Below are 26,895 nucleotides of genomic sequence, written 5' to 3'. Positions count from 1 at the left end.
GTGTGATCACAGCTGTTTCTTCCTTTTAACTGCTAGTGGGTGTTTGAACTGATTGGTTGGGAGCTTGGCTGTGTTCTGATTGGGTGGAGGTGTGTTCTGATTGGTTGGGGGCTTGGCTGTGCTCTGATTGGGTGGAGGTGTGTTCTGTTTGGGGGCTTGGTTGAGCTCAGGTTGGTCTGAGTTGCAGGGGGATTTGAGTTGGTGAGCTGCATTGCTGTAGCACGACCATGAACGTGAAGCCAAATAACAGCACTGCAGCTCATCAACTGAAATCCCCCTGCAACTCAGACTACCTGAGCACAACCAAGCCCCCCCCGCCCAAACAGAACACACACCCAGCCAATCAGAGCACAGCCAAAGCCCCACCCTATCAGAACACACCTCCACCCAATCAGAACACAGCCAAGCTCCCAACCAATCAGTTCAAAACCCCACTAGCAGTTAAAAGGAAGAAAAGGAAGAAACAGCTGCGATCACACATTGCTCCTAGAAGCACGAAGCTGTAAACACCAGCCTGAAGATGACGAATGAGACTTCGTCGAAACATCACCAAGACAATTCCAATTTTACGTGGGAGAAAACCCGAACAACCCAAGACCTAAAACCCAACAGATTTGGAATTCTCCTTTATCATATCCACCTTAGAATCAAAAACTGCTAAGCAAACAGTCAAATCATAAGAAATTGTTTCAGTCAAATACGTAAGGCCGTTCATGTTTCATGCTTTGTGTTGATTTGTTGTTAAACGCCCTCTTTATTTAGCAACTACTTTGGTTAGTGATCATTTGTATATATGACAGTAATAAAATATTCATTTTCCAAGCAATGCACACATATATGACCAAATTTTGCACTCTGGAGAACAAATGCTGACAACAGATGGAGTATTGTATGAAAGAACTTAATCTGAAGAAGATAGTAATATCCAGTGATCCTTGTGGCATGTCTCTCTCAGTCACATATTCTGTTAGCAACCATTCTGCTTAATGATCTGGTTGTCAGAATGGAACTTGGTCGCTAAATGAGGAGTGGATGTATGCACTTGTATTTTTCTATATTTTATGATGATTTAGGACATTTTGCAAATTATCCTGAGGATTTTTTTAAATAGAAAAACCAGACTATAAATGCTTTTTAAAACATACCATCTATCTGAAAGCTATTTATAAGCAAGATTTTAATTTACCTGAAATTTATCCTTCCTAGCAGTTGTACTTTGTAACCTAGGCATTTCTTGTGATGGAGGTTCAGACATTTGAACGTCAGGAACAAATTCATTCATCTTCTGCATATGTTCTTTTTGTTCCCTAAAATCAGAGAAGTATATTGTTTGTCTTAGATGGTCTTTTTAAGGATATAAACATAAACTTAAACATGCATAGTTATTTTCAAAGGCATTATGTAAGAAATGTGTTATTATTAGTAGTATGGGAGAAGAACTAGAGAAAAACATTATCTGAAAATACCAACATGGCTTTCAAAAATGGAAGCATTAGTACATCCAAATATTATTAATATGGGAAACATTATAAGTTATAAAGATATTTTATCAGCAACAGGGGAATTGAAAATAAAACAAGAACTAGATGAACAAGGACAGTGGTGAAATCCAGCAGATTCTGACAGGTACTGGAAAACAGCTAGTGGAAATTTTGAGCAGTTCAGAGAACCGGTAGCGGAAATTTTGAGTAGTTTGAAGAACTAGCAAATACCACCTCTGGCTAGCCCCAGAGTGGAGTGGGAATGGAGATTCCTTCCCCTGCCACGTCCACCAAGCCATACCACGCCCATCAAACCACGCCCAAAGAACTGGTAGTAAAAAAAATTGGATTTCACCACTGAACAAGGGATTGAAATGGTGGTATACCCAGCTGCAAATACAATCGAGATATGAAAAAGATGCAAAGCTATATGGTTTTTACTTGGAAATGACATATTGGATGAGATACTTATAGGAACAGATGAGAAAATGATTAGGAAATGATACAGTTATTTACTTGGAGTAAAGTTGGAAGAAGAACAAGTTAAACAAACAATGATAGCATGGGCAAAAAATTTTGGTTATACAATTGAGTTAGATAAATGGCAGCAATTATGGGCAAGAAATTATAAATTAACAATGGCCATAGCATATAAAGAGTACTTGTACAAAATGTTCTATAGATGGCACATATCACCAGAAAGATTGGCTAAAATGTTTAAAGATAAAATCAGCTAAATGGTAAAAATGCCATCAGATACCAGGATCATATTATCATATGTGGTGGACATGTCCAGAAGCGAGAAATTATTGGGCAAAAATTAGAATATGGTTAGAACAAATGATACAGCAACATACTGATTTAAAACCAGGACTGTTCCTGTTGGGCATCCTATCAGAGAAGTATAGTAACGAAAATACATATTTGATAGTACATGTAATAACGGCGGCAAGAATGGTATTTGCACAAAATTGGAAAGCAGAAAACATTCCTACAAAGGGAGAGGTAATTAAGAAAATATTGGAATGTGCAGAAATGAATAGATTGACAATGGCAATTAAAGGGAAAGAAGAGTCAGAGTATTACAATATATGGGGGAAATTTTATCAATGGATAGAAAGTGAGTATAGATAATACTATAAAAGTAAGAATTTTGGGAAGAATGTGTTGTAGTATGTTAAAATTAAATGAAAGAGGAAAGATAAATGTATGCATTAAGAAAATGATGATAAATGTTGAAGATGATGGCACAAAAATGTTGTACCCAGATGATACATGGATTGATTAATGATGTACAGAAATGATAGAAAAGATGAAATTACAAAGCAAAAAAGAATTTGAAATTAAGATGCATGTAAACAGAAAATCAGGGCTGCTTGAATAACATTTTAGATTGAATTGAAAATGGAAACAAAGGAGTAGAAAAGGAGAGGGTAGTAGAGTGAGGGAAAGAGGAGAGTAGGGAGGTAAGGAGAAAGAAGGATAGAAGAGAGGAAAAAGGAGAGGAAGAAAAGGGAGGGGAAAGAAGAGTAGGAGAGAGGGTTAGAAAGGGAGGAAGAAGAGAGGAGCGGGGAAAGGGGAAAGGAAGTAGAAAAGGGAAGGAGAGGAGGAATGAGGAAAGTAGAAACAGTTGAAGAAGGAAGAGAAGGGAAGAGGAAAGGTTGTAGTAAAATAAAGGAGAAGAAATGGTAAAAGAGCAGTCCCGAACAATTAACAAATGAAAGTAAAAGGATAAGATGAATGATTATTGATTAATGATGGATAAGAGACTGTGCATTTAAATATGTTGAGGAAAAATAAAAATAAAAAACTTTTTTTAAAAAAAGGGTATAAATATATACGTTTTTAGTTGTGGAATGAACACTGGAATGCTGCCTCCAGAAGATCTCCCAACTTCATATTTATGGCCCTATCAGGTCATAAGTTAAAAAGAGCAGTTGCTAAAAAGTGAATCTGAAATCTTTAAATGTGACTCCCTTGCCCCCACAACAGCTCTAAAAATATATTAAACCATCTATTCAAGAATAGGATAGGAAGATGTATTGACATACTTACTGTGTTTCCCCCAAAATAAGACAGGGTCTTATTTTCTTTTGACCCCCGAAATATGGCCTTGGCCTTATTATCGGGGGTCTTATTATTTCTGAGGTGCAGGACCTCAAAACCTCGGCTCTCGGCAGGGGGTCTGGTGCCGGAATGCCGATCAGCTGCTCTGCCTCCATCGCCTTCCTCTTGACGAGCCTGCAGGGCAAACAAGAGATCTGGGGTTTGGGCGAGCGGCAGAATTCTTGCTTCTCCGCCGCCCCGCCCCACCCCTCCCCATCTGTCACTCCCCCTTGCTGGCCAAGATTGGCAAGCCAGATTTGGGGAGCTGAACGTGCTGCCACCATCTGGGAGAAGAAGATGTGAGAAATGGGCGCTCTCACAGCTCCTCCTCTCTCTCTTCTTTTCCCTAGTGGCAGCAGTGCGTCTGGCTCACCGAATCTAGCATGCTGATCTCGGGCGGCAACGGCTCTGATTTTCCCCCTCCCTTCCCCCATCTCCGGCCTCGCTTCCTCCGACATGTTGTTTGTGTGCATGCATCTAAGTATTTTTTTTTGGGGGGGGGGCTTATTATCCGGACATGTCCTAGTTTCAAGGAAACACGGTATATAATTATACACTTAAGCAGGAGTAGTTTAAACCAGGAGTCTCCAACCGTGGTCCCTTTAAGACTTGTGGATGTCAACTCCCAGAGTCCCTCAGCCAGCAAAGCTGGCTGAGGAACTCTGGGAGTTGACGTCCACAAGTCTTAAAGGGACCAAGGCTGGAGACTCCTGGTTTAAAATTAAGCAAAGCAAAAGCAGATTTCTAATAGACTGTTTATTTACTGCGTAAACCTTTTAAGATACTGGATCTAAAGATATAATTCACAGGTGTGAGATAAAACTCTCTTGGAAGAACAATTAATTGGTAGCCTTCCTCAGAATTATCTCAGCTTACTTTTCAAATGTTTTTATGGAGTTTGTTGATGGAACTGCATTCATAAAGAAAACCTATATGAATGATTCTATAAACTTTCCAGATGTTTTTTTCCGTTTATACCCTTCATCATCACAATTTTAAAAATATCACTACCAGACTATGTTATCCGAACTCTTTTATCATACACTTCTTGTGCTTATATATTTAATAGAGGGTCCAAATTAAAACAAAGATTAACTCCTTTAGCTTAAGAGATATAGTATACTATTTAAAGTGGTTATTTCAATGGATTCAACAGCAAGCTCAACTTTCATTTCATTTCATTTCAAGTGATTAAAAGATGTATAGCTGATGCCTGACTATATTTTTAAAGCACTTTGTAAAGATAATTTATACAAACAGAAGACTGAGGAAAATATAAATATAATAAAAAAAGTCAAGAAAAAAAAATCAACTCACCGTATCAACTTTAGTTCTTGGGCAGCCTTCAAGATTATTTCATGTTGCCTTTGACTAAGGACCATTACTCCTCCTAATGACTGCTCAGAAGCTAAATTTGGCTCTTCTTCCAACAATTCAGATGACTGTGGTAGCATAGGTGGTAGATCCAAACGATTGTCTGAAGATGTAAATCTATCCATTTCATCAGGATACCACCTCTCTGAAAACCTTTCTCTTTCCCAATCTCCTCTGTCAGTAGGGAAATCAGACTGTTCTCTCCATGTATCACGTCTTTCTGGATATTCACGAATTCTAATCTCGCTTCTGTCTCTAGAATCTCTGTTGTAGAAATCTCTGTCTCTCTCTTCTAGCCATATGTCTTCTTGATATCTATCTATTGGAGGAAGTGGAGGCAGAGGTGGCAAAGGAGGTAGAGGTGGTATGTCCAGATCACAATTCAATGTATCTCTGTCCCCCGATGATCTGATATAATCCATGTCCCAGTCTCTTTCCAATTCACAATCATATACATCCAAGGGTATTCTGATTCTGTCGAGATCCCTGTCTCCCTCTCTGTCTCTACTCAATGATCTTTCCCAATCATCCCAAAATGGTTCCTGATCCACCAAAGGAGGTAAAGGAGGAAGAGGGGGAAGTGGTGAAAGAGGGGGTAAGGGATGATGTTGTGGTACCCCGTCACCTATCTCATATGGATCAAGGGAATCATCATACCTCTGGTCTTGATCGTGCCAATATGTATCTCTTTCCCAATCATCTAATTGTCTGTATTCTAAAAGAGGAATATCTCTGTAGTCAAATGAATGACCCTCTTCTCTGCTTTGCTCTTCATAACTCCATGGAGCCCTTGGTGGTTCTTCGCAAAATGGTGGTAAATTTTCAATGTTTCCTCCAAGTCCTGTATCATGTCTATGTAGATCGTGGTCCCGACTGCTTCTAATGGGTTCTCTTTCCTGACCATTACCATGTCTATCTGTGTCCCTCTCTCTATTAGTAGGTTGTCGACCCAGGGCTCTCTCCCTACTTCCAATTTGCCAGTCCAGTCCTCTCTCCTGACTGCTGTGAGGCCTGATTGTACCACTTTCCTGGCTATTGGTTTGGATTCTTTCCCTGCTGCTCATCCGAGGAGCTGGTAATCCTCTTTCCTGGCTATTGGTTTGGATTCTCTCCCTGCTGCCCATCCGAGGAGCTGGTAATCCTCTTTCCTGGCTATTGGTTTGGATTCTCTCCCTGCTGCCCATCCGAGGAGCTGGTAATCCTCTTTCCTGGCTATTGGTTTGGATTCTTTCCCTGCTGTCCATCCGAGGAGCTGGTAATCCTCTTTCCTGGGTATTGGTTTGGATTCTTTCCCTGCTGTCCATCCGAGGAGCTGGTAATCCTCTTTCCTGGGTATTGGTTTGGATTCTTTCCCTGCTGCCCATCCGAGGAGCTGGTAATCCTCTTTCCTGGCTATTGGTTTGGATTCTTTCCCTACTGCCCATCCGAGGAGCTGGTAATCCTCTTTCCTGGCTATTTGATTGCCTGCCCAGTACTCTTTCCTGGTTACTTCCCTGTCTACTCACCTCAGAGTCCCACTTGCTTACCCGATTTCTTGGAAGTTTGTCATGGGTTCTTAGCCCACTGCTTATCTCTCTACCAGCAACATCCCTTGATTGACCTCTCCCTCTATTTGCTATTCCCCTTCCTCTCATATCTTCCGATTGGCTCTGTCCTCTGCCTCTAGTATCTTCCATTCTATATTGGCCTCTGCCTCTGCCATCTGGCCCTTTTCCCTGGTTATCTCTTGGCTTCATTTGTCCCTTCTCTCTGTTTTCTAGTTTAGATGATTCCTTATTCTGATTATTGTCTAGAGAAACCAGTTTATTTTCTGTAGATTTCATATCTTTATTTCCTATGATTGGTGATGGCAGTAATGTTTTCTTCCCTCCTGGTGTTTGAGGAATATTGGAAACTGGTATCTGATGCAGACTTGTGGAAGTGCAAGAAGTTTTGGATGCTTCTCTGTGTAATCCCGAATCCATGGCACTTGGTTTCTTTGTTTCTGGCATTGCTTTTATGGCCTCCTTCCTGGATGTATTTTGCTGAACATTAGGCAGACTCTTATCTGGCTGAACTGGGCCAGAAACGTTTACATCAGACATAAATTTAGATTTATTGACAGTATCAGTAAGTAGTTCTTTGTTTTCTACTTGATGGTTCTGTTGTCCCAGAGGTGGTCTAGGTCCCCGCCACCATGGTCCACTTGCTTGAGAAGACTGCATCTGTGATGTTACTGAAGAAGTGTAAAAGGCTGCTGCTGGCCCCCGAGGGATTGTTGCCTGTTGTCCTAAAGATCCATCTATGTGCTGATTCTGTCTTGCCCTTGGACCTTCTAAGCGTTGGCCCTGAAAATTAGGATCTCTTTGCCTTGGAGGCTCAAAGCCTCTTCCCTGGGGTCCATCGAATCTGTGGGATTAGACAAAAAATTTTTTTTTCAATTAACAGCTTTGGTGAGGTTTTTCTATAAAACAATTCACCTGGTCAGAGTAATAAATATAAAATTTAAATTAAGTGTGTAAAACAGTGCACACTTACTGCATTGAGTGAGACAACAGCTGGGAGTATTGGATTGTAGGGGAAAATTAACTCTGTTATTAACTGCTTAGTTCTCCATTATCCCGTTATTCACTGCAGAAATAGTTTGTTCTACCCTGACATTCTTCCCACTGGGAATATTGGCTTTCTTATGACTTAATAAAAACAAACTAAAGTTTCAGTTCAGGTTGCTTATTGATCGAAACAACTATATTAAATAAAACAGGGTAAACTACAGCAATGAAATCAGGAAAGATAATCTCCTGGACAGTTAGCTCCAATCTGATCAAGATAGGAAATTTCCCAGTTGGATGGCTTTAGCCAGCTATAAGCCTGCTGGCCTTTTTTACTACCCATGTGTTTGTATCTTGGGGAAGGTAAGATAAGCTATTAATAGGTCCCAATGAACTATCTATAGCAGGGGTGTCCAAACTTGGTCCCTTTAAGACTTGTGGACTTCAATTCCCAGAGTTCCTCAGCCAGCAAAGCTGGCTGAGGAACTCTGGGAATTGAAGTCCACAAGTCTTAAAGGGACCAAGTTTGGACACCCCTGATCTATAGCAATAGCACTTAGACTTATATACCACTTCAATGCTTTACAGCCCTCTCTAAGAGGTTTACAGAGTCAGCATATTGGCCCCAACAATCTGGGTCCTCATTTTACTGACCTTGGAAGGTTGGAAGGCTCAGTCAACCTTGAGCCTGGTCAGATTGGAACTGCCAAATTGCAGGCAGCCAGCAAGCAGTCAGCAGAAGTAGCCTGCAGTACTGCATTCTAACCGCTGCATCACCGTGACTCGTATGCTTATCAGTTAATGACTGTGGCTGAAGCTTATACTTGGCAGTCAAAGAAGATATGAGTAATGTCTTGTCTCATATATACATATTTTCGCTGAATAAGGTACTTGATGAAGCTCGCCTGTGTTTTATCATAGAATCCAGAAACTCAAATCTTGCTCTGGTTAGGGCTTTTGTGTGTCAGGCCCATAATTTGATGTGTTTTTCTAATTGAAAACGGTTTCTTGTTCTGAACCAGCCATTTTAAGTATTTGATACTAAGAACTGTCTCTATGTCAACTTGAGCATTAAAGTATCATATAGGCATATTTCATTATGTTTCTAGATAAAGGTTTTTAAATATTTTTCATTGGGAATTCCAAATTGATTTTTCATCAAACATTTTTCATCCTTGTCATAATGTTAATCTAGTAGTATGTCTTCAAATCAGGGGTCTTCAACCTTGGCAACTTTAAGACTTGTAGACTTCAACTCCCAGAATTCCTGGGAGTTGAAGTCCAAAAGTCTTAAATTTGCCAAGGTTGGAGACCCCTGTTATAAATCATATCCATGCAGCATACGATTTAGATAAGATAAGATGAGATAAGATAAAAATGTATTAAAGATAAAATTTGTGGCACATAGATGCAATGATCACTCCAGGGATTTGATATTTGAATAAACATTTGTGAAAATATTACTTTATGCATTATTTATTCTATCTGTGTTCTTTCTTTCAGTGCAAAATTCAACTTCAGTCAGATAAAATGGCAAAATATTTAAAGGCACCAAATTTAAATACAAACACAACTTGCACAAAGTCCTTTAAAGTCCCCACAGAGAGGGTCCGCAATCTGGGCGTCCTTCTGGATGCACGGCTGTTATTGGAAGAGCATATGACGGCCGTCGCCAGAGGAGCTTTTTATCAGGTTCGCCTGATACGCCTTCTTAGACTGGGATTCCCTATGCACAGTCACTCACGCCCTTGTCACTTCCCGTCTGGACTACTGCAATGCTCTCTACATGGGGCTCCCCTTGAAGAGCATCCGAAGGCTCCAACTGGTTCAGAATGTGGCCGCGCGGGTGATAGAGGGAGCGACTCGTGGCTCCCATATAACACCCCTCCTGTGCAAGCTGCACTGGCTTCCGGTGGTCTTTCGGGTGCAATTCAAGGTGTTGGTTACCACCTTTAAAGCGCTCCATGGCATAGGACCGGGTTATCTACGGGACCGCCTGCTGCTACCGGCGGCTCCCATCGACCAGTGCGCTCCCATAGGGTCTCCTCAGGGTGCCGTCGGCCAGACAATGTCGGCTGGCAACCCCCAGGGGGAGGGCCTTCTCTGTGGGGGCTCCAACCCTCTGGAATGAGCTACCACCAGGTATCCGCCAACTCCCTGATCTCCGGACCTTTTGACGCAAGCTGAAAACATTTCTGTTTCATCGTGCAGGACTAGCCTAATGGTTTTTAAATGGGATTTTTATTGGATTTTTATAGTTTCCAGCCAACCTTGAATTTTCGCTTTTTAAATTGGTTTTAATTTTTGTATCAATTGTTTTATTCTGGCTGTAAACCGCCCTGAGTCCTTTGGGAGAAGGGCGGTATAGAAATTTAAATAATAAATAAATAAATAAATAATGTCATGAAACCAGAAAGTACTTGAAATGGCTGCAGAGTATTTCTGATTATCAAATGATTCTGGCCACTAATTTTAATAACAGGGGACTTATAACAAATATTGCTGGAGTTGTTTCTGAGGTAGGCTTTATATCTGGTTTGGGAGTACTCCAGCTGCAAGATGTTTTGATGCATCTGAGATAATACATCATTTTCAGTTCTACAGTTACCGTGGTGAATTTATGTACTCTTAAATGGGAGGTAGTTCTCGACTTACAACAGTTTGTTTAGTGACTGTTCAAAGTTACAACGTCATTGAAAAAAATAAGCTATGACCATTTTTCACATTTACAACTGTTGCTGCATTCCCATGGTCAAAATTCAGATGTTTGACAACTGACTCATATTCATGACAGTTGCAGTGTCCCGGGGTCATGTGATCACCTTTATGACCTTCGGACAAAGCAAAGTCAACGGGGAAGCCAGATTCACTTAACAAACGTATTATTAACTTAACAACTGCAGGGATTCACTTAACAACTGTGGCAAAAAGGTCATAAAACGGGGCAAAGCGCACTTGACAAAGGTCTCACTTAGCAACAGAAATTGAGGTTGTGAGCCGAGCAATACCAGTGATGGTTAACCTTTTATGATGTAGCCTCCCTATCACAAGACCTTCACTCGACGCACCCACACCTGAAGCCCTTATAAACAGAAAAACGCTGACACTGACATTCTCTAAACTCCGCTGAAGATGTTACTTAGCTTGGAAACGAAATGTTGAGAAAGCAACCCACAAGCTCGAAGAATGAACCTTCACCCTCATTACTCTTGACTTTACAGCCCTGTTTCAAGAAGCATCCTTTATTATCAGAAGTAAACAGAGTACCTGGATGAATAATTTCCTAAATTACTTAGGGATGTCTAAGGTGTAAAGCACAATTTGGCAAGGTGGGGATATGGCAATGAATACTCATTTATTAATAAAATTTAATTAGCAGCCCATCTCATGAGAAGTGACTTGGGAGGGATGTACATTGTACATCCCTCCCAAGTCACTTCTCATGAGATGGGCTGCTAATTAAATAAGAATATTGACTGATCAATATTCAGACTTAAATAAGAATATTGACTGATCTCTATAAGCATATTGTGTATCTAACTGTATACAATATAGGATTTGTCAAATAAAAATAAAACAAAAAGAATACCTACCTTGAGTCCTTGGGACCTTCATAGTAAGGTGCCCTGGGGGAATCAGGAAACTCAGCTGGCCTCAATGATCTGTTCTGGTAAGCAGTGGTGGTAGTGATAGTAGTGGTGGACACAGATGATGAAGCTATTGTCGATTCGGATTTCATTTTTACAGTAGCATGGTCAGATGAGGCTGACCCAAATGCTACTGCCTGTTTGCCCAGAGGAGCATAAGAATCACCTTGGTTTGAAGAGCTAGCAGATGCTGTTACATTTGAATGGTAAGGCAAAGTGGCTGATGTATCAGTGTAAGACAAAGAAGCAGGGGAAGGGGTAGGAAGAAGGGCTGGTCTGGTGGTTTCAGTGGCTTGCGTAGCTGCATTTGAATCATTAACCTTAAATGAAAAAGCAGAGGCAGAAGTAGGAGTTGGAAGCAAAGCTGGCCTAGCTGTTTCAGTTGCCTGCGGGGTGACAGATGAATCACTATTTATAAAAGGAAAGGAAGTATGGGCAGGGGTGGGAAGCAGAGCTGGTCTGGTTGTCTCCACGGTCTGGGAGGTAGGAGGAGATTCAGTTGCTTTGAATGTAAATGTAGTAGTAGCAGTAGTAGGGGTAGGAAGAAGACCTGGTCTAGCGGTTTCTGTGTTCTGAGAAGTGGGAGCTGACTCTGTAACTTTAAATGTAAAAGAGGAAGGGGTAGGAAACAAAGTTGGCCTCGTTGTCTCCCTGCTCTGGGAAGTGGTAGAAGAATCTTCTGTTTTGGGTGTGAAAGAACCAGACGAAGGGATAGGAAGAAGAGCTGGCCTGATCCCTTCGGTCACCTGAGAACTGGAAAGCGATTCATCGACTTTAAAAGAAAAAGAATTAGAAGTAGGAAACAGAGCTGGTTTTGTTTCTGTAGTTTGAGTGCTCTTAGGTCCAGATTCTTTTGAAACAGTCATGTCAGATATTGCTGGGTCAGCAGAAAATCCAGGAGTTGGTGGAGGAAGTAGAGCTGCAGGTAAAACAGGCATGCTGCTTTGCACCGTTTGAGAATATGGAGAAAATGGAAACGTGTTCCCAGGACACTGAGTATTATTCAGGTTTTTAAAAGACTTCACCTTTTCCTGAAGGTGAGCGTAAGTGGCTTTCATTTGTCCCTGCCACATTTTCCACTGTTTCTCATACTCATAAAGCTGGTCTTTGTGAGGATAGGTCTGAAGTTGATCCTGCCACTGCTGAAATTCACGTTCCCACTCTTTGTAAAGTGGCTGGAATTGTTTATTCTGAGTCTCATAATGCTGTAGCTGCACCTCCACTGTTGCTGTCTGTCAGGAAAAGAAAGTAATAATGAAGTTACTATGTGTTTGGATTTTTTTTAAAGTCTATGATCTGTACTCACAGTTATTCTAATGTATCAGCATATCATTTTAAATTTAAATAAAATTTCATACTTGTTTTAACAATCAATTTCACTTGATTGTTTTAACCAACATTTTATTACTATTTTCTAGTTTTAGTTTTCTTTTCCTTAAGAAGTGGTATTAGCATCAGTAGCGTTACTTCTAAGATTGATGTATAATTTCTAGACTAAGAAGAAGAACACTTCACATTTCACTGTTAGGCAAATATGTTGTCAGCATTCTCTAACATAACAAATGCTAAAATTTAACTCCCATAAATTTCAATCTGAAATAACCCTATTGGTGTGGGATTATGTGAACCGAGATCCAAGACAGCCGAGAGGTGACAAACTGTGTGTACCTAGATACAGGGGAAAAAACTATGAAAAATAAGTGAAACAGTAAATAAGTATTAAACTGTATTTCATAATTAAAATATAGCAGCAATTTCACTAAAGAACCAGTTTGATATAGTGACTGAACTAGAAACTGAGAGACTGTGAGTACTGTCCCAGGCACGGAACCAGATGGGTGACCTTGGGCTAATCACTCTCTCTCAGCCTTAAAAAGCCAGCAATGGCACTTCTGAAATCTTATCAAGAAAACTGCTAGAAATTTTTCAAGCAATAGCCAAGAATCAACACTAATTCAAAGGGACAAAAACAAAAGCCAATAACAATTTTATTTATTTGGAAATAAGTAAAATTATATTGTTTTAAACAACTTACTGACAAATGTGATGGTTGCTGTATAATCTGTTGATAGCGTTGTAAAATTTGTTGCAACTGTGAATGCTTTTGCATTATTCTTTGATACTGGAAGCCCACTCTTTGTTGTGGATGTTGCTGCCATTGTGTTGCTGCTGCCTGTAGCTGCTGTAATCTCAAGCTTTCTTCAGGATCTTCTGGAGGTTCAATGTTTAGCTAGAGTAGAACAAATCAGTCATAATTTTTTTTCAATCAGTGATTAGAATTCCAGAGAAAAATAAAGATTAAAAACATTTTTAAAAATCGAAGAAAGACTAATGCAAAGAAAATAGGCCTTTCTCTTGCTTTGGGAGGGGGAGTTTTGGGAGGCTTAATATTTGTTTTAAAACTCTGTTGAGACTATTATCGGACTCAGATTGTAGTTTTCTGTTCAATGTCTCAAAATTATGAAAAATATTACCATAAATCTCAGCAAAATTAATCAGGGCAGGCTCAAGGGAGCCCAAAGAAAAAGACTGGCATTGCCAGTTACCCACTCTTGCTGCAATTTTTGACCCCCAAAAGATTTACTAACCATTCTTCCATTAATCACAAATACATTTAAATATCTGAAATCAATAAAAGATGGAAATCTTTATCAATGAACACTTATGTATAGTGACACTTCTGTGAACAGCATACCTTATGTTCAACAGATGACGCAGGAGGCTCTTCAACATTTGGAGGTGGTAACATGGGATCATAATTCAAACTGGGTTCAGAAAGGCCACTAGAAACAGATGTTTCTCTTTTTTCTTTTCTCTGTTCAGAGGCGTCATTCACAATAGGTGGCTGTTGCTGTCCCAATGCATGTGCTTTTGCCCTTTGCTGAAGGGTAAGTAGATGCTGTTGATACCAATATTGCTGTTGTTCCTACAATAAGTAGGAGAAGCATAGCAGTTTCATAGAGAAACAGAATATCCTAGAATCTGAAGAAAGCTACAGTATTTACTGTAAAACAGAGAATGAATTAATATTTTTTAAAAATAATATGTATAATTAATTCAAACAAGAGAGCCGATTGACGCATTGGTTAAGATACCAGACTAGAAGCCAGAAGACATGAGTTCTAGTCCTAACTTAGGCACAAAGCCAGCTGGGTGACCTTGAGCCAGTAGATCTCTCTCTCCATCCTGGGAAGAAGGCCGTTTCAATTTGCTTCAAAAAATCTTGCCAAGAAAACAGCAGGGGCTACTCCAGGCAATTGCAGAGGGTCAACATTGACTTTAAGGCATTAAAAAGTGTCCCCCCTCCCAAATCAAAGTTGCACTGTGAAATTTGTTTTATTTATTTAGCATATTTATGTAGATAGACCAGAAACATGTGATTCTGGGAGATGTACAATGTAATAATTAAAACAACTCTATAACATACTAACAGGACCAAAAAATAAAAACAAACAGATAAAACGCCAAAAAGCAGGGGAACAAATATCACTTATCTCATATAGCCACCTTTCAGGATCTTGCTGGGATCCCCAAGGCTGGTGACCAACCCCCGGCCCACTACTGGACTGCGGCCTATTCAGAATTCAACCTGCGAGTGGCTGACCAGAGCGTGCACACATGCACAGCTCAATTTGTGTGAGCCACGGGCCGACAGACACTCACATGCATGCGTGCTTGCCTGCCACTCATGTAAGTCAAGCTACGTGTGTGCATGCTGGCCCACCACTCATGCAAGGCTGTGGGTGCACCGGCCCACCATTCAAGCAGCCCAGTTCCCCTCTCCTCCCACCCAGTGGGGCCACCAAGCTGCAACGGTTGGGGTTGCTTTAAAGACCTCCGTAAGGCTAACAGACATGAGGCTAACCTGACCTTGGGGGGAGAATGAGGTTACAGAGAGCGAGGGCCACAGCAGAAAAGGCCTGCTACCTGGGTCCCTCCAAATGAAAAGTTTATTGGAAAACTAAAGGCTACTATGGAACTGGTGCACAGACAGGGGCCGTATAGAAGCAACATACAGTAGTTCAAGGTTTTCGTCTTGTTCTATGCTGCAACTGAGGCCTTGGCTTAACTGCCCACCAGATTCTTTTTCAGCACCATGGTAACTTCAAACGGTCACTGAACAGTGTAGATAAGCACAGATTGCCTATCGAGTTATAATAATAAAATATTCCAAGTCTGAAAGTACATTTCTTTCTCCGCCTCATTCCTTCTTAAATCCCAAGAAACTGGAAACCCAGGGTCCCTTCTGAGCCATTTGCCCTTCCCACATTCCTGTTGTGAGCTAAGCTGCCTTTTATCTGATTGTTCCCTTGACTGTGTTTCTTCTCTTTGTCTCCAAAGTTCATCCCTATAAATTATTGGGGAGTTTGCGCAAGGCAGTGGCTAAGCAGCACAGACACATGCTGTTGGCTTAACAATGATTTCTCTTAGTGACAGAAATTCTGGTTCCAATTAAGGTCATTAAATGAGGACTACTTGTATACAATTTCCTAAACTATTAACAGTATGGCTTTGTTCTCATAAAGCAGCTAAGCAGAATGACTTCTAAGAATTAGTTTCTGCAAAATCTCTTATTTGATTCTTATGCCTACATCACAATTTTTACAGTATAAAATACTATACAGTATAAATCAAAGTAATAGCTTTTTCAATGTATTTATTTGATTTATAAACAAACTTGTAGGGATGACCTTCAATTAGAAGAAATTTCAGGCACTGAATAAAACATAGTACACTAAAACAAAAAAGCATTTAAAGTAACAATGAGCCCAAATGAAATTCATAACATTTATCCATCATACCCTCATGCCAGTTCCATCAACATTCTAGTCCCAGTGTCTGATTTTCACTGGGAAAGTCAGATCTCCATTGGTTTCCTAAAAGCCAACAGATTTGGGGTTAATCTGTATTTCTGGGGAGGAGCTGTTCCATAAGATAGATACCATAATATAAAATATACAGTTCTGAGGCTCCATCAAGTGATATTTTTCACTTAGGGGATCCAGAGCCTGCCTATTCTGTCAGAGATAATAGGATGCATAAAAACCATCAGGGATAGACAGTCCCACAAGTAACCTGGTCCCTTGCCATGTAGGACTTTAAAAGTGATACCAACACCTTGTATTGTTCCCAAAGCCTACACACCAACAATGTTACACGAGCATATCACCATGCAGCCACTATTACCTGTCCAGCATTCTGGACCAGCTTAGCTTTCGAATGTTCTTCAAGATAGCCTTATAGAGACTGCATTGTAATAGTCCAATTGGGAGGTGACTAAGGCATGAGTGCATGAATGAGTGTGAGCAAGGCCTCCTAATCTAGTAAAGAGCAAACTGGTATTTGTACAAGGACCTCCTGGCCACAGCTATTACCTCTCATCAAGATGGAGCCAATGGTTAGGAGTGTCATCCCAGCCAGAGTTAAAGATGGAAAACCAATAGACATGGGGGACCCTAAAATCCATAGCCTACCATTTTTGTCAAGGTTGGGCCAAAGCTGGTTCTTTCACATCCAGGAACATTTAGTCTCCGGGGACTAGGAAAACCCCTTGATGGGATCATTTGAATGGCCTGGGCAGAGTTGTGCAGCTGAGTATCATCATCATACTGATATTTCACTTAGCTCACTTTATTTATTTATTTATTTATTAATCATACTTATATACCGCACCATCTCCCGTAGGACTCAGGGCGGTTCACAGGCATATTAAAACAATATAATAAATAAGCATTAAAACCCAGTTAAGACTAAATATTACCATGGCCTGATCACTAAAACAGTAAAAACCAGTAAAAACCCCATTAAAATTTGCTAAAACATTTTATTCTTAGGCTAGTCCAGCGCGCTGAAATAATAGAGTCTTCAGTTCCCGTCTGAAGGTCCGGAGGTCGGGGAGTTGTCATAATCCCGGAGGAAGCTCGTTCCACAGGGCTAGTGCTGCCACAGAGAAGGCCCTCCCCCTGGGGGTCGCCAACCTACATTGTTTGGTCAACGGCACCCTGAGGAGGCCCACTCTGTGGGAGCGCACAGGTCGTTGGGAGGCAATCGGCGGCAGAAGGCGGTCTCGAAGGTATCCTGGTCGTAAGCCATGGAGAGCTTTAAAGGTGGTAACCAAGACCTTGAATTGCACCCGGAAGACTACCGGTAGCCAGTGTAGGCCGCGCAGGATGGGTGTTATATGGGAGCAACGCGGTGCTCCCTCTATCACCCGCGCGGCCGCATTCTGGACTAACTGGAGCCTCCGGGTGCTCTTCAAGGGAAGCCCCATGTAGAGAGCATTGCAATAGTCCAGGCGGGAAGTGACGAGGGCGTGAGTGACCGTGCGTAAGGCGTCCCGGTCAAGGAAGGGGCGCAACTGGCGGATCAGGTGGACCTGATAAAATGCTCCCCTGGCGACGGCTGTCAAATGATCCTCTAAGGACAGCCGATCGTCCAGGAGGACGCCTAAGTTGCGCACCCCCTCCCTGGGGGTCAGTACTTCCTCCCCCACAGTCAGCGATGGTGTAAGCTGACTGTACCGGGACGCCGGCACCCACAGCCACTCTGTCTTGGAAGGGTTGAGTCAGAGCCTGTTCCTCCCCATCCAGACCCGCACGGCCTCAAGACACTGGCCCATCACCTCAACGGCTTCATTGGGGTGGTTCGGGGTGGAAATATACAGCTGCGTATCATCAGCGTACAGATGATAATCCACCCCGAAACCACGGATAACCTCGCCCAGCGGCTTCATGTAGATGTTGAACAGGAGAGGCGAGAGAACAGACCCCTGAGGCACCCCACAAGTGAGGCGCCTCGGGGTCGATCTCTGCCCCCCTGCCAACACCGTCTGCGAACGGTCAGAGAGATAGGAGGAGAACCACCGATAAACGGTGCCTCCCACCCCCAATCCCTCCAACCGTCGCAGCAGGATACCATGGTCGATTGTATCAAAAGCCGCCGAGAGATCTAATAGACCCAGGACAGAGGAACAATCCCTGTCCCGGGCTCTCCAGAGGCCATCCACCAACGCGACCAAAGCCGTCTCAGTGCTGTAACCGGGTCTGAAACCGGACTGGAACGGGTCCAGATAGACAGATTCCTCCAGGTGTTGAGGAAGCTGATATGCCACCACACTCTCAACAACCTTCGCTAAGAAGCGAAAGTTGGAGACTGGACGATAGTTCGCTAAAACAGCCGGGTCCAGGGAGGGCTTCTTGAGGAGGGGCCTCACCACCGCCTCTTTCAAAGCGGCGGGGAAAACACCCTCCAACAAAGAAGCGTTGGTAACTTCCTGGAGCCAGCCTCGTGTAACCTCCCGAGTGGCCAGCACCATCCAGGAAGGACACGGGTCCAATAAACATGTGGTGGAGTTCAACCTACCCAACAACCTGTCCATGTCCTCAGGAGTCACAGGATCGAACTCAGCCCAGATAACATTCTCAAGACTCGTCTCCGCCATCCCATCTGAATCTATCCAATCAGTGTCCAGGCCGTCCCGAATCTGAGCGATTTTATCAGACAGATACTGAACAAAATCCTCAGCGCATCCCTGTAAGGGGTCCTCCCGAGCCTCCTGCGTGAGCAGGGAGCGGGTCACCCTAAACAGGGTGGCTGGGCGATTATCTGCCGATGCGATGAGTGCGGAGAAATAGTTATGTTTCGCCGCCCTGATCGCCACTAAGTAGGTCTGAATATATGACTCACTAGTGTTCGGTCTGGTTCGGAGCGGCTGGACCTCCAGGCGCTCTCTAGGCTTCTTTTCCGGCGCTTCATCTCTCTCAGTTCCTCGTTATACCAAGGAGCTGGTCGAGTTCATCGCCGGGTCAGAAGCCTCAAAGGCACGACGCGGTCTAAGGCGCCAGCGGCCGCCTCATCCCAGGTGGCCGCCAGCTCCTCAGCCGAGCCATGGGCTAACTCCCTCGGAAATGGCCCAAGCTCCGTCAGAAACCTCTCAGGGTCCATCAGGCGCCTGGGACGGAACCATTGAACCGGTTCTGTCTCCCTGCGGTGAGGTGTAACGGTCCGAAAGTCTAGCTGAAGGAGTAAATGATCTGACCATGACAAGGGTTGAGATATTAATTCCCCTAACTCCAGATCATTTAGCCACTGTCCCGAGACGAAAATCAAGTCCAATGTGTTACCCCCGACGTGGGTGGGGACCGCAACTACCTGGGTCAGGTCCAAGGCCGTCATGGAAGCCATGAACTCCCGAGCTGCCATTGACGAATCGCCCGCCGATGGCAAGTTGAAATCCCCCATGACCATAAGCCTGGGGGTCTCAACTGTCGTCCCGGCTATCATCTCTGATCAATGACCTAACTCAATGATTTTATAAGAGTGGGGAAGGAGAGGGTGAACTCTCCCTGCTGCCAATAACAAATGAAACTGGTCTTGGATGAAGAAGTACTACTGAATAACAATGCTTCTCACCCAGACCCCTCAGTCAGCTCAGGATAATATGATTGATGGCACTGATAGTGACTGAGAAATCAAACCACACTAGAATAGATACACTACCCCCATCCCAGTCTCGCCAGAGGTCATCCATAAGTGCGATCAATGCCATTTGGGTTCTGTATCCTGGCCCGAAATCTGACTGTAACAGGATTAATTCAAGAATAAATTATTAATTCATGAATCTATATTAATTCCAGGCATAAGCATGTAAATAACACTACAATAATTACTAGCAACTATAACCAAATAATGCATAGTTAGTACAAAAAGAATTTTCCATTCTATTGTTCTCTTTCAAGATAATTACAAGCTGACTTTCAATAATGTATTAGATTAGACTTCATCAAGAAATAATCAAGAAAATAAAGTTAGTAAGCTAATTCCTGAGTACTTGAAGAGTCCCAATATACTGAGTATGTATGAGACTCTTTAGTGCAGTGGTCCCCCAACCTTTCCAACTTTGTGGACTGGCAGCAGTGGCAAGTGGGGGGAGGTGATGATTCTGTACGAGCTGCAGGCGAGAGCATGTGCTTGCCCACCATTCACGCAAATGGAGCTGTGTGCATATACATGAACTTGCCTGCCTTTTGTGCGGCCTGGTTCTGAATGGGCTGCAATCTTGTACAGGATTGGGGACCCCTGCTTTAGAAGTGAATTGATTTCTAATACAAAATAACTGATTAGAGCAATAGCTTTCAGGGCTAAATTCTATAAACCCAGTCAAAAACCTACTGAACACATAATTGTTATATATATATATATTTATGGATTAATGTATAAGGATTGCTTTGTGTTGACAGCAGAGGTGTGTTGGGTGGGGAGATATGAGGCAGTATTTCTGTTTACAGATGATGTTATTTTGCTAGATGAGAACCCAAGTACCTTGCAACATATGTTGGACTGTAAGATATACAAATAACACAGGTCTGAAAATTAATGTATTAAAGACCAAGGCAATTGAGTTTGACAGAGAAAATGGAGAGTCAATTATACACTTTGGTAGAATGTTTACTCAATGTGGAACATGGAGGGAGCCATTTGAGACACGCAAATGGTGTAAAGGAAGTGAAAAATGAATAGTCTGTTGCAGAGGATAAATGTTTGTCAAAGCTATGTACAGTTGTGTGCTTCTGCTGTTTTGTGACATAGAAGCAAGACTTGGATACCTGAGGAGAAACATCAATGTAAGTTGACTGCAGCCAAATAAGAGGTATGTGGAATAAACAAAGAAAAATAGAGTCAAGAATTAATGGGTGTTCAATAAAGCATGGATTGAATATAAGTGGCCAGTACAAAAGAAATATGTTGAAACATTTTGAATGAAAGAAAATGAAAGAGGAGCAAATTGCAAAATAAATATATGAAGGAAGAATGATCAAGAAAGTCATGGCATTTGTGATTGGATTGAATTGATGAACCCTCAGAAATCAGATGTTTAAAAATGAAAAGGCAAAGTACGAAGCAGTTCATGAAGATATTAGAAGACAGAATGGTCTGCAAGGATAGAATAGAGATGTAGTGAATCTTATCTATATAAACTATGTTAAACTGTATTTCCTTTTCTTCATGCCCTTAATTCTTTAGTTTACTATTTTGTAATTATTTTCTGTGCTTTGTATAGTGTCACTTACCTTAAAAACAAATAGCATTATAGATATTCTATTTATGTGTGGAAAAATAGCAGACATCACAAACAGCAGACAGCAGATAGTATGCCACACTCTTTAATAAAAACTAAGCTTGGGTCAGTAGTTAAAGGCACCAGGCTTGAAACCAGGAGACTGTGTGAGTTCTAATTCTGCCTTAGGCATGAAGGCCATTGGGCAACTTTGGGCCAGATATTCTCTCAGCCTAACATACTTCACAGGGTTGTTGTGGGGAAAAAATAGGAGGAAGGAGTACTAGGCATGTTTGCTGCCTTGAGTTATTTACAAAAATAATAAAGGCAGGATAAAAAATAAAGTATGAAAATAAAAAGGTATTCATTGTGCAAGAACCTCCCCCACTCCAAACACAGCACAGTACATATGTCAGCTATCATTATTATAGGTTATTCCAAAATTGAGGCCATGCTATTGAAAAAGTCTTAGTAACCACTGAGCAAACAGCATATCCAAAAGAAGAGGATATATGTACTTCAGGGTTGAGTCCTTGATGGTTTCTGACCTTGGTTGTTACTTGCAGATGTTTTATCAGTGCCCTGATCAGAGCAATGATCAGTGACATCAGAGCACTGTAATAGATTAGTGCCACTAGAGCACTGATTTTATCTAGTTGAATAATGAAATGTTTGCAAGTAAACCCACCAAAGTTAGGGTGCGCCAAGGACTCCACACGCCTTCCTCCCATCTATATATATAAAAGCGAAATACCACTCATGCATCATCACAAAATTTCCACAGCCTACAAACTTGAAATTTGCCACATATGCTTTCTTGCTTTTCTTGCTCTTGCTTTCTAAGTGCTCACTAAGAAAGGATTTTTCAAAATGACCATAAGACCATTAGTATTTCCTATATTATTATTAACATGCTCTGATGCTAAGGAGTTCTACTCCCCCTCCCCACCTGAAAAGAAATCTGGTCCAAATACAAAAAACAAGCAGAGGAGAGGAGTTTCGGTTTCAGTTTTACTTTCACAGCAGCAAGCAGCTTTACTACAGAACAGTTGAAGTAAGCATGGCCAGGCTTCTTGCTGTTTCCTTCATGTTCACACAGCAAACAACTGTTTCCAAACAACCCTCTGATGCTAAGGAGTTCTACTCCCCCTCCTACCTGAAAAGAAATCTGTTCCAAATGCAAAACACAAGCAGGAGAGGAGTTTCAGTTTTACTTTCACAGCAGCAAGCAGGGGATAGGATAGGGGAAGCTTCTGTGGGGCAAGGCTGAGGGAGAGAAGGGGATAATATAGGGGAGGCTTCTGTGGGGCAAGGCTGAGGGAGAGAAGGGGATAGGATCAGTGGTGGGATTCAAGTAATTTAACAACTGGTTCTCTGCCCTAATAATTTCTTCCAACAACCAGTGTGCCAAACTGCTCAGAAAGTTAACAACCAGTTCTCCCGAAGTGGTGAGAACTGGCTGAACCCCACCACTGGATAGGATAAGGGAGGCTTCTGTGGGGCAAGGCTAAGGGAGAGAAGGGGGATAGGATAGAATAGGACAGGCTGTGTGGGGCAAGGCTGAGAGAGAGAAGGAGAGTAACTACTCATTAATTTTCAAGCTATAAGTGTCAATTTATCAAGCTCGATTAGAGCATAGGTATTCAGCTAGTTCATAATAAAAGCCACTATAATGTTTTGTCCTACTGCTATACATACACACCTCATAGTTAAGAACATTTAATTAAATAAGGAAAAAGCTTTTGTAGTCCAAAGACAAATTGCCATGGTTACTTCATCCTTACCTGGGGAGTCATTGTGGATGGATCTGCACGTGAGCTGCTGTGCTGTTGCTCAAACTCTTTCTCTGGGCCACTGCTCAGTCTTAATTCTGGTGGTTCGGAAGCACTCTGAGTAATCTGGGATGAAGTGAAGTGGGATTCGGGCTGGGAGGCTGATGTTGCACTGGGCTGGCCTAGCTGAGAGGACGTCTGGGAGTTGGTTTGATAAGTCTGGGCCTGGTTTGGGTAAGACTGAGAAAGAGTTGAAGTGGGGGTGTCTGAAAACGTCTTGGGAACTGCCTGAGACAAGGGCAAATGGGGCTGGTAAGCCTGCGGTGGTAGGATCTGGCTCTGGCTCTGCGTTGACAGAGGCTGAGGCGGGGGTACATAGGGGTCAGCCTCTAACTGGGGCATTAAAGCCTGGGGAGGCGATTGCGGCGGCGAAGACAGATCCATGTCCATATCCATGCGAGGACTGGACGAGGGGACCGGGGGCTCCCACTCCTTGCGGGGCTGCGGTGGCTCGGCAACCTCCTCTGTAGACGAAAGCGGCGGCATCGGGGGATTTCGGAACTGGGGCTCCCGAGGCAAAGGCGGAGGAAGGGGATCGCGGTGCTTAAATTGTTTCTGATAGCTCCGCGCGGGCGGCGGCCCGGGAGGTACCGGCGGCTGCCAGGAAGTACTGGTGATAGAAGAAGTGGGCAGAGGTGGCGGCATATTCGGGGGAGGCGGGCCGGGCGGAGGGGGGCCCCCTAGCAACACCGATTGCAGCTGCTTCTGGTGCATCTGCTGGAGCTGCTGGAGCTGGACCAGGTGCTGCTCCTGAAGGCTCAGAAATCCCCCAGTCCCGGCAGCGCCAGTAGTCGCCGAGGTGGTCGCGTAGCCACCTAAAATAGGCGGCGGCATTGGCGGCGGCGGCGGCATGGAGGTAGGCAGCACGCCCGGCAAAGGCGGCGGCGGCAACAGCATTGTAGGGGGCGGAGGATAATGCCCGGGGGTTGCCCCATACAGACCCCACGTCGGGAACATGGAGCCGAGAAACGGGTCTCCGAGGGCGTCGGCTGGGCAAAGCGCGGGCCTCCGCAGGCCGCAATAGCTACGGTGTCCGTCCGCTGTTCTGCGCCTGCGTTCCAAAATGCCTGACGAGCTGTGGTCATAAAGATGCGACTTCCTTTAAACCAGAGTGTCTCCGGCTCAGAACTAAACTAAGGGAATGACGACACACGTACGGCATTGGTGCTGGCCATTGATTTCCGGCCAAATGCATTGAAGTGGGATTCTATATCAGGGGTCTCCAATCTAGGCAACTTTAAGACTTGTGGACTTCAACTCCCAGAATTCCTCAGCCAGCAAAGCAAAGCTGGTTGAGGAATTCTGGGAGTTGAAGTCCACAAGTCTTAAAGTTGCCAAGATTGGAGACCCCTGTTCTATATCAAAAGAAGCTGAGGAAGTTTATTGCCGGAGAATAAGGAATTTAATTTCGCTCAGTTAATAAATGCTTCATATGATCTTTTTTCAGGTCTGAGGCATAGCTTTTAAATTTCCACAACGAGGATAATTAGCTGATTATATAGGAATGTTGAAAACTTGTTCTGTTAAATGCTGACTAAAATAAAAACTGCTTGGATTAAGAGTACACGTGGTCCAGCATCTTGTTCTCTAGTTGCTAAATACAGGTAGTCCTCGATTTATAACAGTTCATTTAGTGACTGTTCGAAGTTTATAGTGGCACTGAAAAAAGTGACATGACCGTTTTTCACATGATCATTATAGCATCCCCATGGTCACGGGATTTAAATTTGGATGCTTGACAACTGACTCACATTTATGATGGTTGCAGTGTCTCAGGGTCATGTGATCACCTTTTGCGACCCTCTGACAAGCAAAGTCAATAGGGAAGCCTGATTCACTTAACAATGGTATTACTAATTTAACAACTGTAGTGATTCAGTTAACAAACGTGACATGAAAAGTCATAAAATGGCACAAAACAAATTTTGGACTCAACTGTGGCTGTAAATTGAGGACTACCTGAGGTAAGTCTAAATAAATCCCTCAGTGAATATTGTAGCATTTCCTGCTTATGGTCCTTACAGTATACACTGATACTGGATGCAATACACACCTACTGTAACAAAGATCCTAAATTGTTCTTTGCTGCTAAATTTACAGAGATGCTTTCCATTTGAGCAGAACAATTGAGCCTAATTTCTTGGCTTAATCTTTTTTTTTTTAATTTACATTTTATATCCCGCCCTTCTCCGAAGACTCAGGGCAGCTTACATTGTGTAAGGCAGGGGTGTCCAAAGTTTTTTTGGTGAGGGCCAAATACAGAAAAATAAGCAAAGGCCCGGGCCACACCATTGAATGGGGGGGGCTATTTTTTTTCGTACCAGTTCTGTGGGCGTGGCTTATTTTGGGGTGTGGCTGAGGAACTCAGGGAATTGAAGTCCACAAGTCTTAAAGACACCAAGTTTGGACATCCCTGATCTTGGCTTTTGTTTTGTATTTGGTATGAACTTGAAACTCCCTTCATTATTCCCTGCCCAAGGGGTGGAGGCGCGAGGAGCCTCGCCAAGCGGCCCGAGGAAGGCAAGGGTAGAACTGCTGGGGTCGGGCACGGCCAGCAGCCTCTTTCCCGCTCGCCGCCTCACCTGTTTCTCGATGGCTGTCACTGCCGCCACGCGTGTCCGACATGGGGAGGCGCGAGGAGCCTCGCCAGGCGGCCCGAGGAAGGCGAGGGTAGAACTGCTGGGGTCAGGCACGGCCAGCAGCCTCTTTCCCGCTCGCCTCCTCCTCCACCCCCTCCCTTCATTATTCCCCGCCCATGGGGAGGAGCCGCGAGCCTCGCAGCGAACCACCGGGCAAGTACCGGGAGGCGGCCGAAAAGGGCCATATTCAATTATACTTTCAGAATTTGCTGCGGGCCAATAAAAACTGACCCGCGGGCCGCAGTTGGCCCCGCGGGCCGTAGTTTGGACACCCCTAGTGTAAGGCAATAGTCTCATTCTATTTGTATATTTATATACAAAGTCAACTTATTGCCCCTCCTACAATCTGGGTCCTCATTTTACCTACCTTATAAAGGATGGAAGGCTGAGTCAACCTTGGGCCTGGTGGGACTCGAGCCTGCAGTAATTGCAGGCAGCTGTGTTTAATAACAGGCTATCTTACAGCCTGAGCCACACCGCGGCCTTGAGTTAGCTATGGGGTGTAGGTCACTAGGATAAAGATTGGAAAATACAGTCATCTCTTTTCTCCCAATTTAAATCAGGTTTACTACTACCTGGCTGTTTATTTCATGCTGAGGCAGAGTGTCAGTACTGCCATCCTACTATGCCGTATTTTGCTTGCTGCCAGCCTGCCATACTCATTGGGGTGGTGGTGAAAGGGGTACTGAGAGGTAGGATAATGTGGGGGGGGGGAGAACTAGCAGGAGAGGAATTGAAACTACACACTCTGCCGTCTCATGTGAGCTGCCAGCCATTCCAAGGTCACACTGCAAATCACCTGCAGTTTAGATTAAGTGGCAATGCTGGAAAACCTTTTGGAATGCTGCACACCTCAACATTCAATAGATTAGTGACATCATTTAAGAGGAATAATTTAGTCTGGAGACACTGTTTTCTGGCAGCTATCTTTAATTTTAGTTTCCATCATATAAGGTTTCATCTCTTGCTAAGAGAGCGGAGGAAGGAGAAAATAATTACAGATACCTTGTATTGAGAAAAAGGGTATGATGTGGGAAGACATTTTTAATCCATAGCTTTAAGATGCTGACAGTGATTTTTGGAGAAAAAAATGTTTAATTTTCTTCTGCATGTTATACAGGAAAATATATCTGCCTTTTGAAGAGCAATTGTTTTTGCATGCAGGCCTGATCTTCTAACAAAACAGCTTTAGCAACTACATTCAATTTCAATTTTCCCCCTTTTGTCT

General features: G+C 43.1%; 1 protein-coding gene across 3 annotated transcripts in view; it reads right to left on the bottom strand.

Moving 5' to 3' along the window:
* The window catches only part of YLPM1 (YLP motif containing 1), a 74,559-nt gene extending 50,453 nt beyond the window's left edge, over positions 1 to 24,106 (bottom strand). For 2 of the 3 annotated variants that reach the window (XM_058162358.1, XM_058162360.1), the window contains exons 1-7: positions 22,981 to 24,106; positions 13,835 to 14,065; positions 13,175 to 13,369; positions 11,086 to 12,371; positions 4,905 to 7,349; positions 3,537 to 3,722; positions 1,187 to 1,307 (exon numbers count right to left, since the gene is read on the bottom strand). In XM_058162358.1, the coding sequence (XP_058018341.1) occupies positions 1,187 to 1,307; positions 3,537 to 3,722; positions 4,905 to 7,349; positions 11,086 to 12,371; positions 13,175 to 13,369; positions 13,835 to 14,065; positions 22,981 to 23,985 (5,469 nt within the window). In that variant the 5' untranslated portion in view covers positions 23,986 to 24,106. The remainder of the gene's footprint in view (positions 1 to 1,186; positions 1,308 to 3,536; positions 3,723 to 4,904; positions 7,350 to 11,085; positions 12,372 to 13,174; positions 13,370 to 13,834; positions 14,066 to 22,980) is intronic. The other variant, XM_058162359.1, reaches the window with a different exon arrangement.
* Between the last annotated feature and the right edge of the window lie 2,789 nt (positions 24,107 to 26,895).

This window comes from Ahaetulla prasina, chromosome 1 (assembly GCF_028640845.1).
Source record: "Ahaetulla prasina isolate Xishuangbanna chromosome 1, ASM2864084v1, whole genome shotgun sequence".
Lineage (NCBI taxonomy): Eukaryota > Metazoa > Chordata > Lepidosauria > Squamata > Colubridae > Ahaetulla > Ahaetulla prasina.
Note: the sequence above shows the minus strand (reverse complement) of the source record. Positions and strands in the feature narration are given on the sequence as shown.